The sequence below is a fragment of the Dermacentor andersoni genome, chromosome 2 (assembly GCF_023375885.2).
Source record: "Dermacentor andersoni chromosome 2, qqDerAnde1_hic_scaffold, whole genome shotgun sequence".
NCBI classification, from domain to species: Eukaryota; Metazoa; Arthropoda; class Arachnida; order Ixodida; family Ixodidae; genus Dermacentor; species Dermacentor andersoni.
In genome coordinates this window covers 133,839,853-133,852,028 of record NC_092815.1, presented here as the reverse complement: position 1 = coordinate 133,852,028, position 12,176 = coordinate 133,839,853, and the positions used below count along the sequence as shown (strand labels likewise).

The following is a 12,176-nucleotide window of genomic DNA, read 5'->3' as shown; positions in this document are numbered from 1 at the left end:
GACAGGTGCTTGTGGGGTATCAAGGGTAATTACAGCTGTCAAGAGGCTAATGTGACGACGACCCGGGAGCTCCAGACGGCATTGTCCGCATTCGACGCGGTGCGGTCCAAACGAGTTCCTCGCATCTTTTCTTTTTGCCACGCTCCTTCCATGTATATGCATGCTCTGAACCACCCCCTGGCGCAGTGTGCCGGACAGCAGCAGCCATAGCAGGAGCCACAGCAGCAGCAGCAGTGGGAAAGTCAAAGGAAAAGAAAGCTTCACTTTAAAACAGCTCTGACCCTTTCAATGCCATGGCAAATAAAGCCCACGACAACACGAAGGTCACAGATCCACCGATAACTCTTGTACGGGACTCATTTTCCATTCTCCAAGCCTAAAAATTCTCTCCAACACAACATACATGCTCTTATTACCTGTGTGCCTTATGCTGTGTGCCCCGCAACCTGACTGATGTGGAGGAAGCTTTCCCGACTAGGATACATGCTGGGGTAGCCCCTTCCTTCGTGGGTAGCCCTCACCCCTATGTGCAAGTGGAAGGGCTTCATCAAGGACGATGCCCCCTGGGTCGAACTGTGCTACATACCTGCATACAACATACCGGGGAGCCTTTGCTAAGATGGTCTGGCCTCCTAAGTGACTGGCATGCTTACTTTAGCCTGTGGATTCAAGACAACGGTCATTACAGAGCTTTACTGGACTTCTGGACGATGCAGGATTACGTTCATGCTTAGCTTTTTTTTCTTACTACACCTTCAGGTGGCCCACCCCTAAATAAAAAATAAACATACAGATTGCTGCAAATCTAGCTTTAACCAGCAATGAAAGTTATATATACAGTGCAAACTTGAACCACAGATGTGTTATCAGATCAACACATGCTGCATAATTATTTATAAGTTAGATCAGTAGCAGACATGATGTGGATGAGGAAAAGGAACATAAGATGGCCATCTACCGGTATTTATATGGAATGGATGCTCATGAGATGCCTACTTAACCCTCTACTGCACAATTTTTTGCTTCCTCAAAATATTATTCATGGAGTTGTAGGGAAGCATAAAAGTACCTGTACTCCCATGGAAACTTACTTTAGCGAATGTCTGTGGTTTCAATTTGCAGAAATAGGGTATGTTGCATATTTGCAACAATGTGCAAATAAAGAATAAGTTGAAAGTAAAAGATAAATTTAGTGCGATTCATACGCAGATGCTTATTTGCACGAGACAATCATTAGTGCACCTATGATTCAGTGTGGAACAAAGAGAAGCACTTGTACATGCTTGTGCAGCACAGGTGGTTCCCACACTTCGTGCAGTGCGTCATGCAGATTCCCGTGCAGCCAGGAAACAATGCAGTGCTTTCGGGTTATTGTCAAAATGTAGTACGTCGAAGCACAGACGTAAAGCTGTGCCCGTGACGACGTGACACGGCAACGTGCGGAGGCACAGCGTACTTTTGAAAAGAAAAAAGGAAATTCGACCAGAGAACATCTTGTCCACATATTGAATCGAAATGGACTTACACTCATGGCTGGCGTGACTAATTGAATAGTCACTGCCTTCACTATCAGGAGGAATTGCTGGGCCATACCAGCGTTTTGGAGCCATTTCACTTTTCCGAAGAAAATAAACCATGTACACGTTGTTGCATTTGTGCAACATAGCAACGTTCTGTCGCCAGGAACAAACTATTCCGAAATGACAATGTTTTTTTGAACCTACAGAGTCAAAAGGATATGGAGCATAGCGTAAGAATTTTTTTTGCGCTTTGTCTTATGGAGAAATACATTTACAATTTGTAAAACTTACCTATATCACTGCTCGCGGGCGCGCGCAGCCTCCGCCACGTTTGTTTTGGTAAAAGATGCGAAGGATAAGCACAGATTGCAGCACATGGTGGTGCGTTAAACAGACCAATATTGCGGATATGCAACAACGTGTACAGGCAGCTCCAAACTGACTTTGCTTCGGTTTTTAACGCCGTTCATCAGAATGTTGCGTAAATGCAACAAGGTGCAGTAAAGGGTAAATGACGTAAACAGTTTCAGAAACGACAAGTAGGCAAATTTCACTGTACAAATGTCATTTATATGACTTTATGACTACAATGTTTGACATAAAATTTATTGCTTGCTTCTTCATTTCTTCTCATCCTCATCCTCATCAGGGATTCCTTCAAGTCCCTAAAACAAACAAAAACAGCAAGTAGATGTAAGGCGGAGAATGTACAAGGAATCAAAGAAGCCACACACACAAACAAATTTTAAACTAACCTACCACAAGAATCACCTCTTTGCACCTTGAAATATGAAAGAATAAAGAAAACAAATGCCACGAACAATGACTACATGACTGCAGTGATACCAGATGAGGACACATGGAAGGCTGGATACAAATGGGCTTTCTCGCTGACCTTTCCAGCTTTCTACCATATTACATCACAGTGAGGTAGCCAGAATTTTATTATGGGGGGTGGGGGGCTGGGGTGAGTACGTGCCCAATGTGGCTACCCCTGGCTACGCCACTGCTACCATACTACCATACTATGATATTACTCCAGTTCTGCTGCAAAGCCATATCTGGCCTCAGCAAATGCTTTGTTAAACTATTCTGCACAAGTGAATATGATTACCCACAGCAAACACCCATGACAATATGGTATTGAAATTAGTTTTAAACAACACAATGAGAAGAAAGTACATGGGCATAAAACGCGCACAAATATGAGACGATGTATATGACAATGGAACATGACAACAAATATATTCTGGGGACACTGTTATTGAGGTAAACAAGAAGCAACAAGATTACCATGACTATTATGCAACCTGGCACAGCAGCGTACAAATGCAGCTAAAGGCTTTAAATGAAAAAAATAAATAATCCGCGGATTTAATGCTATCGGCATTCAACAAAGCTTTCTTTGATTTTTATGTAAATGTTTTCAAAGTAAAATACTATGCAAACATAATGCTAGTCACACAAATGTTTGTGTAAGATGACAAATACAACACAATGTTTATGCTATTGTAACACCAGTGACAAAAGAATTTCAACAACGATTACGATGCTCCCTAATGCGAATTTTGAGTGCAGCTGTTTAGGCGTTTTGAATTCGCACTATATTGTGACAAAGTGTTTGATTCTGAATGACGGGGTGCTTTCGGCAGTGGCGCTGAGCCTCTGCTTGGCCGACTAGTCTAGCAGCAGCCCCCGATGAAGCATTTTCATCGGCTGCGTCGCTCACTGTTCAAACAGAAAGCGTGAACATGGGAACACATGGCTCACATGGGAACACATGGGAGCCATGGGAACATGGCTCGCGTAGAGCGCATTCTCTAGCGGCGGCGGTGCCGCCGCAGGCGGTATAGCACATGCACAGCGGGTCCGAAGCCCATGTCAGCACTTTGTTTCTGCGCTTCCCACATGCCTGGTTGCCGCCGGCACTCCGCTTTCCTCCTCACCCTTTCACCATACCCTCCTCCGCCTTCTGCCTCCTGGTTCCACTGCACCCTCATCTCCACTTTTCTCGCGCCTCTTTGCTCTATGTGCATTTTTTCATCCCTCGATGCACGTCACATTCGCTCTAGTCTTTCACAGTGCTCGTTCACTCAGTTACAAGTGACGCCAACGCTCGCCGCAGGAACGCGTGCCCAGGAGCTGCGCTCTAAAATGCAATGCGGCAGTTTAAGCATAGGCAACATACTGGGCCAATCAGCACCTTGTGTGTGTGGGAAGCCTGCTTATAGACTATTGCATGTGTTCTAAGGCTCCTGCTCAAGCGCTTGGTAGTCTAACTTAGCACACAGGAAAGAAAACAAGAAAACACAGAGTGAAAGTCGTGTCACGTTTTAAGAATCACAGCATGCTTCCTAATATGGCCTGAGGCAAAATTTTAGCCTGGAAGTTACATAAATATATTTCAATACTGATGATATTCGTACAAATAAGATTCAGGACACACTGCAGTGGTACACCCAGAGAATACTGTATTTCCAATTTCAATTTCAGCAGTAAAATACTGTACCAGTTGGCACAGAACCTTCTAGAGTTCAAACATTATTTTAGTGTTGCATAAAACAGCATCCTAAATGGTCCTGAGACCTTCTAATGAAGCTCCAAAACCCTACTGACATGAGGGGACAAAGCTTCAGAAATCTCTTCACGAAATAATTTTTCAACAGTGTTTTGCATTAGCATGGCCAAAAAGAGCAAAATTCTCCACAGAAGCTTTCATGTTCTCTTAGTTTTTCTCTGGAAGTGGAAATGTTCTGCCCACTGCAGCTTGACTGTGGTGCGCTTTAGTTTTTATTTTATGCTTATTATACTGCACATCAGACAGCTTTTCTTCTTTTAAGTAAAAGTGTACAGTAATGAAGAAGTTAGAAGTCACTGAAGTGAAACGGAAGACAGCACATGTATTAATTCCTTATCTTGCCTGGTATTGAGCAGTATAGCCCCTTGAGATGCCAAATAATTCTTTGCACAGAAAATTCAGTTTCATGAAATTTGTCACATCTTCAAAATAAAAAGCATACAGCTGCAGAACAGATTAGGAACATTCAGTTCTTGGGTGAGTTTCACCAAGTTTACAGAATGGGGATTCCATGTGAGAGCACTCTACAATGGATCAGTTATGAGAACACCAACTATATTATGTCTATCATACTTGAAAAGCACCTATTCAGTCACTTGAAAAATATGCCCGATGCAAAAACACAGTGAAAAACCGCAAAAGCAGTAGCTACATGATGAAGTATTGACACCAATAGCAAACACCTAGCCATGGGCAGTCTTTGTTGAAAGTGTCTGCATCCTGTGACCACTAGGCTGTCTACAGAATGTTTTAAGGGAGTTACTGTGGTGTGCCACAACATCACACACTGGGGAATGAAAAAACTGAGTATCCAGAGATGCGAAGTGTGGGGAGCACCACAGGAACAGCACCATATTGCTGAACCACATACATATATGGTCAACATGCAGAGTAGCCCGTGCACTTTTGACAAAGGCTGTACATCCAAACTCGTGTTACTAAAACATTTTTAGACATACTCTTCAACTTAAAACTTTTTTGTGTGCAAACAAACAGGGACGAAGAATAGAAAGGCGCTCGTCCTTGTGTTTCTTCTATTCTTCGTCCCTGTTTGTTTCCGCACAAAAAAGTTTTAAGATGAATCTGTTCCAACTAGGCCGACTCGCAGTTATACTCTTCAATATTGCGGCACAGGTCCGATCAGGAGTGTTTCAAGATGTATGCGACACAATTTAAATGCACAATTATTTCCATCAATGCTTTTGCTTTTGATGCCCTATCTTGGTATGCACTATTGTGCACACCGCACCTGGAAGGCATAGGTTCACTGTGCTTCTGACCTAAAAAATTATGCAGAATGTTTGAATATTCACAATATCCACTGAGCACTGCTGATCACCATTTTTGCACCAATTTACCAAATGATTCAGAATCCTTTGTAGTTCATAACAGGGCAGAGTTTTCAGTAGAACATGCATGAACATGTCCAAATGCTTGCACTCCTTCTTTCATTGTAGCATTAGCATGGTAAAGCATACAGGGACCCCTTGACCTACCGAGTCCCATCATTGTACGCATGTTTCTTTTCTTTCTTCTTCAGCGTCCGATTTCTTTTTTTGCCATTTAACTTGCCGAACGTTGCTTCTGCTCTTTGTGACCTGACAGCAAGTGGTCGTAACAAGTACAGGGCTTATTCAGCCAACGGCTGCTGGTGGCCTTGGGGCCATGATTAAAAGCCTACTACAATAAAATGTTTTCTCACGCAACACCAGAATCATAATTAAAGGCATACTGCAATTAAATTTTTTGTCATGTGACATCAGCGTAATGATAAAAGGCCAAGTGCAATGAAATTTTGGATCATGCAAGAAACCTAATTTCAGATAGTGTAGATAGGTGTAATGTAGGTGCTGTGTAAACTTCCAGGTTTCTCCCAGTTCGGGATACGAGTGGCTGCGTCACATAAAACTAGCAAAAAGACATTTTCCAGACCAAAACTGAAAAAAATTAATTATGTAGATCCCACACACTGTAGTAATCAGTTTAAGTGAAGCTTTCATTGGCATGCGTGACAACAATGGAATTCATGCACGATGACGATAGATTGATGATGTTGATGCAATAATGGCAGAACATGACAGCACAGCAAGAGTGTCAACAATGGAATGAAGGCAACGAAATGATAATGGTGGCAAGTTTGTAGGGGAGCTCACATTTACACTTCCACACATTGACCACTGCCCAGGGACGACTCGGTTTGCATTATATCTGGGACAGGTCCATAAAGTCTAGAAGCGTACGGTGAGGGGCTAGTTGGTATGGTCGCTAGCGCGGGCACTTTCTGACGACCGCATCGTTCGTGTGTTCCGATACGTCGATGATTTTTTAATTCTTTTAAATTTAGACTACAACGATAACTTGACACAGGTGGCATCGGAGGTTTCAGCATCCTTTAAGTCTGCTTTTGCCAGTTTTAATTTTACTATTGAACTTCCTGAAAACTCTTGCTTGCAATTCTTAGACTTAAAATTATTTTTTAACGATCCTGACCACCTCTGCTGGGCGTACATGCCTAGGTCGAAAAAAGCACTTCTACCCTTCAACTCGAGCCATTCGAAGCTGGTCAAGAGGGGGATTGCGTCAACGTGCCTCAGGGCTTCGTTAGTGAAGTCCTGCCCACACAAGGCTCAGTCTAGTTTTGATGCTCAAGCTGATCGCCTTCGGTCGGCCGGTTTTCTGTTGGCCCTTCTTCGGGCTGTTGCCGAGTCCCTGTTGAAGTCCTTCCGACCAAGTTCAAAGCCTCGTGGGGCGGATCCACAGGAGAGGAGGAAGTATGAAGTTATGCCCTATGTCCACAGGGTCTTGCACGGCCTGGAGAGGGTCGCGGGTAAATTCGGCATACAGGTTCTTTTTTCGGCACCTTGTAAGCTGTCCAGTCTGTGCAATTTAGCTAGATTTGATAGGAAAAAGAAAATCGAGTGCAGCACTAACCACAGGAACAAGTTTGTGCCTTATAGAGCGAATGTCATCTATGAGATTTCGCTGAGTTGCGGCAACGTGTACGTTGGAGAAACAGGCCGCTGCATTAATATTAGATTGTTAGAACATGCCAATTCACTAGATGATTCTAGAGGACAGCATCTTCCTAAGCATTGCAAGACCTGCAGGCATGACGGCAAAGTTTGTACTCCACTTTTCGGCAGGACTAAGATTGTCGGACGCGCAAGTGATAAGAAAGAGCGTGAAGTAATCGAAGCTTTAGAAATCGCGAGATTAGGGCCAGATAAATGTGTTAGTGAGGCTTCCATACATTTGTACCGCAAGGAGTTGGTGTTTCTTGGCTTGACTACATGATAGCGGCATTGGTCTTTGCGGTTGGTGCGCATGCGTTCTGTTGTTGGTAGGAAAGTGGCGTTGGAGCATTAAACCAGTTGTTAGTCTGCGCCTGTGTCGTGTGGTTCTTTCTCTGTCTTGTCCTTTTTAGCGCAGTTTTTCTTTGTTCTCACAGGTCCATAGCGCAAAACAGCAGCCAGCACTCACAAAGCGGGTGGAAGGGGCAAGGAAAGCTTCTCTTAAAAAAAAAAAGAATGTGGCGCCATTATGGCTCACCAGAAATGACGCAGAAACCAGATTGTTGAGAACCAGATCAGTGCCCGAACATGACTTCGAAGATCTGATGGTGGTGGCAGTGTGCTGAAAATCTCGGAGGTCCTATTCTATTTGTATTATTTTGTACAATATCCGCTAACCATCAGCTGCGTGCATAGTCTGCTAAAGTGTTATGTAAAGGCTATTAATAAAAGAATTAGACAGTTACCAGCCCTGCAGCTTTCCTAAGTTTGATTCAACAGTATATACTACTAATTTATAACTATTTTAGCTAACACAGTAAGAATTTTTGCAGTGCAAGAAGACGTGATGCAGCTCTACTGCTAACTAAACCAACATGCCACTATCGGAACATCAGGTAATCAGATATTCAAGTTACATTAACGTATCAGCAATCTTAAGAATGACACTGTATGCTCCATGCTGTATCTAGGCAAGTAATATTTTATAAAGGGTGAGTATCATGAAAGCACAACAGGTACTGGATGTAAACATATTAATTACATTCATTTGTTACTTTTAAGAAGTATTGCATCTGTATTGGAACATGTACAGTACTCAGCAAATGAAATGCGATACTTGAAGCGCATGGCAGACGGTGTTTTTTGCGTTTTTTACGTCACCTAAGGGTGCTGTGGGCACCAAAATGATGCACTGTGGTGCAAAATCAAAGTGAGGACCTTTCTGATGCATTGTGACTGCATCTGGTTCCCCAGCAATCACCCAACCCTCTCCGGTGGCACAAAACACACCGGCCACTATGCAGTATGATTATCATATTTCAGTCGCTGAGCACTGTACTTCAAAGTCCAAGGTGCCACACCATTTGAGCTTACATTACAGGAGAAGACATGGTAACCATCTGCCTCTACATCTAATCCAACACTGCTTCAATCACCATCAGCTATTTCAGTAATGGACAAAGTAATAGATAAATCCTCCCGACCTCACTATGTACACAGCTCGTCTGCTTAGTTCCACTAGAAACATAGATCTATAGGCAAGATGAAAGACTTACGATGGTCGTGTATATATGCCCACTCAGCCGCTCGTCCCGCATGGCATCCTCCCGATATCTGTAATCATACAGGATCCGCCTGTAAGGCTGCAATGGTGAGACATAAAATGTAGCAAAACATCATCTTACGTGCCAGGCATGAACATATTCAAAATGCCATAATAGAATAAACACGGTGAATCACTTCACCAAGCACAGTCACAAAACATGCAATCTGCAGTTCAATATATTTCTAAATGTCATAAAATGGTGTTGACACTCTGCAGGCCGTTCTGCTTTGCTAAGTGAAATTGGCTCAGTTTGCAATACCTAGGTTAGTGGAAAATTAAATTGTGGGTTCTTACGCCCAGAATCTGCAAAGTTGCTTATAACAGGTGCCATCGTGGAAAGCTCCAAATTAATTTTCCCCACTTGGAGTACCTAAAGTCATAGTTTTCTACAGTAGTTAGCAAAGGGAGCTCTGATGCTGCAATGGTTTAGCCGTCATAGGAATGATGGTTAGTACATGGATTTGTCTGATCTTCGTGCTTATGAATTCAGACATTCTTATGGCTTTTGTTATACTTTATGTGCCTTCATTGTGCTAACTTTCAAAAAAAAAAAATTATGAGTTTTACGTGCCAAAACCACTTTCTGATTATGAGGCACGCCGTAGTGGAGGACTCCGGAAATTTCGACCACCTGGGGTTCTTTAACGTACACCTAAATCTAAATACACGGGTGTTTTCGCATTTCGCCCCCATCGAAATGCGGCCGCCGTGGCCGGGATTCGATCCCGCGACCTCGTGCTCAGCAGCCGAACACCATAGCCACTGAGCAACCACGGCGGGTTACTTTCAAAGCAATCTACACTTATCTCAATGTAGAAGACTCTGCAAATATGCATTCTTACTAATTGTAGTAGTTCAGCATTTTGAGGTGACCAAATGCAAACACATTAAGCATCTCAACGCGCTGGCTTGCCCATGAGAAAGTCAAAAGGATGTTATATGCCGCATGTCAATGCATTTGTCCGTGGCATAATGATTCCAATATTGGGCTTCTCTGCTGGAGCTCCTATGTTCGAATCCTGCCGTCAGAAAATCTTAATGCTTATTTAATTATTTATAACACAGTACTTGGTTGAAAATGATGAATTTACAAAGTCACAAAGCTGTTTGAAGCTCGAAGAACGAAGTTAAGGCAAATCCATTGATGAACTTAAATTAAGCACGTGTTACAGCTGCGGAAGCAAAGCTGCTGGTGCAATGATGTATTTTAGCTGTTTTCACATTGTTCACATTTGAATTTGTGTTTATAGTGCATTCAAATGAAAAAAAAAAAAAAAAAAGCTGCCTTCAACATTCAGTGTGTGTAACACAACTAAAAAGAAACCAACATTATATATTTGTAGCATATTGTAGTGAGCACTTCCCACTGGGGCAAAAGACTATTTTGCTGCCATTGCTTCTAATCTAGCTTCCTGCATTTTGCCTTCATCCTCTTCCACTCTCCCAACGTGTCCATCTTTCTCTTTTAGTGTGTAACAATTTGAAGAGGCTATATGCATAAGAAATGGGTACGTCATGCGATGTACGTAACAAAAAACCTAACTTTAATTTTCCGGGGTTGTGCCAAAACATTCCGATTATGAGGCATGCCATACTGTGGAACTCCGGATTAACTCTGACCACCTGTAATGATAGAACACGCACCTAAACCTAAGTGCATGAGTGTTCTTGCACTTTTTCCTCATCAAAATGTGGCTGCTGCAGGCGGGATCAAACCAATAATTTCAAACTCGGCAGCTCAATACCATAGCCACTGGGCTACTGCAGTGGGTGCTATGAAGAAACAAGTAGCTCTTGTACTCTTACCTAAATCCATGTTAGCGAGCTCAAAAGTTTAATACACTCTGATTACTCCACCTTTGAATTCACTCTCTTTACCCTATGGGCGTTCCGATGATGTGGCTGTTGAATGATTCATCTAGGCAAGACTCGAAAACTGGCAAATTCTTGCAAATCATGAGGCTCAACTGGCAACAGTAGCGAAAAACCGGATGTGTTAGAACGGACCATATCAAAACTGTAGTCCCATGTCGTTGCCACCTTCCAACAAAAAGGCAGGGTTTGCAATGTCTTGGTGTCTAAGTAGGAATAGTCTGAGCTAAGCACGAAGAAACATGCAGTTTGATAAGTAATAGGGAGTGTGTTGTAATCATCTGGCGGTGTCCATGCACGTTTGTTTCTCACTCTCGTCACTAGTGGAACCAAACAACAGTGAATTCTTGGAATCTCTCCCGATTTCCTGGCGCTGTCATTTGTAGCAGCATGATTAGCACGAACTACTCAAGTAACTCCCACGCCTGGGCTGCTACCCGCAGCTATGGGTCTTGCTTGTTAAACCAAAAAAATTGCAAGCATCCACTGATGTCTGTGAGGAGACAACAATCAGCAATGACGACGACTCGGGACTCGGCTGCTGGGTACCTAGGCAATTCTCTGCTTTGAACTACAAGAAGCAGGCACGAAATGGCGCGTCGCAACACCCGATATTGGTGGGCTACCTGAATTCGATGCCAGCTCCGGCTTCTGGAACAAATGGTGTGGAAAACTACAATTCTTCAAAGTTTATTACGTCCCATTTGCTCCCAAGAAAAAAGCGCATCTGCCAACGCTCAGCACCCTCAGATCTGAAACCTCATTTTAAGGCTCGCTTCCATCAACCATTCTATGAAGTTGGCTACATGATACGCTTTCAACATGACACGAACCACAGAAACGGCCACTGATCCTATTTTATGTCTACTTGAATGATAAAGCAGACATAAAATGAAGGCACCTGAGCTGTCCTACAGGGTAGTATACAAGTACTTGGTATGACGTTCCGCATAGGCAAGAGCAGAGATCGTCGCTGAAAGCTCCCACAGGCGCACAACCATGCGTTTGACGTTCGCCACAGATCACTTAACGACTGTTCTTCCAAGGAGTTTGAAACGTGCAAGCGCTGAAACCACATGTCTCACTGTAACATATTCGATGGTAGGGGAAGTTTGCTGCATGGATGCACTCGGAAGATGCAAAGCAATTCTGCTTCTAGATTTTGTTTTGAGGACTAAATTCTCACCAAGGCGAATGCTGCAGGCTACGTAAAAATGAGAGCACTCATAGGCTGAACACTTGCGCCAAGTTCCGTAATTGCAACCCGAAGGTCATCGGTGTACTAACCTTGCCGTCGTAAAGCCACGATATTGGCTTAGCGGTCAGATTTGGAATTGACATCAGAGCGACGATGATACCCATGGAGGGCAGTATTTCGAACCACATTGTTATAAATGTGACTTTAAAACAGAATACGACGGTGTGGTCGAAGAAAAACGGGCTCAGACGCTCAAGCGGGTTTAGCTTTGCCGCACTAGAGTGTACTAGCACAGAACACCTATACAAACTGGTACTAGAATAGCCGCACAGCGCAAAAAAGAAAAAAAATGAAAGGACCTCGAGGACCTCGAGCGGTCGTTTAGTTCGTT

At 43.3% G+C, this 12,176-nt stretch overlaps 1 protein-coding gene across 1 annotated transcript; it reads right to left on the bottom strand.

Moving 5' to 3' along the window:
* Positions 1 to 2,068: 2,068 nt before the first annotated feature.
* ND-MWFE (NADH dehydrogenase (ubiquinone) MWFE subunit) lies at positions 2,069 to 12,116 on the bottom strand. The gene is made up of 3 exons (XM_050187554.3): positions 11,875 to 12,116; positions 8,666 to 8,752; positions 2,069 to 2,185 (listed from the first exon to the last, which is right to left on the bottom strand). Exons 1-3 carry the CDS (start codon positions 11,971 to 11,973, stop codon positions 2,141 to 2,143), a joined length of 231 nt encoding a protein of 76 aa, XP_050043511.1. The 5' UTR covers positions 11,974 to 12,116; the 3' UTR covers positions 2,069 to 2,140.
* Positions 12,117 to 12,176: the final 60 nt, after the last annotated feature.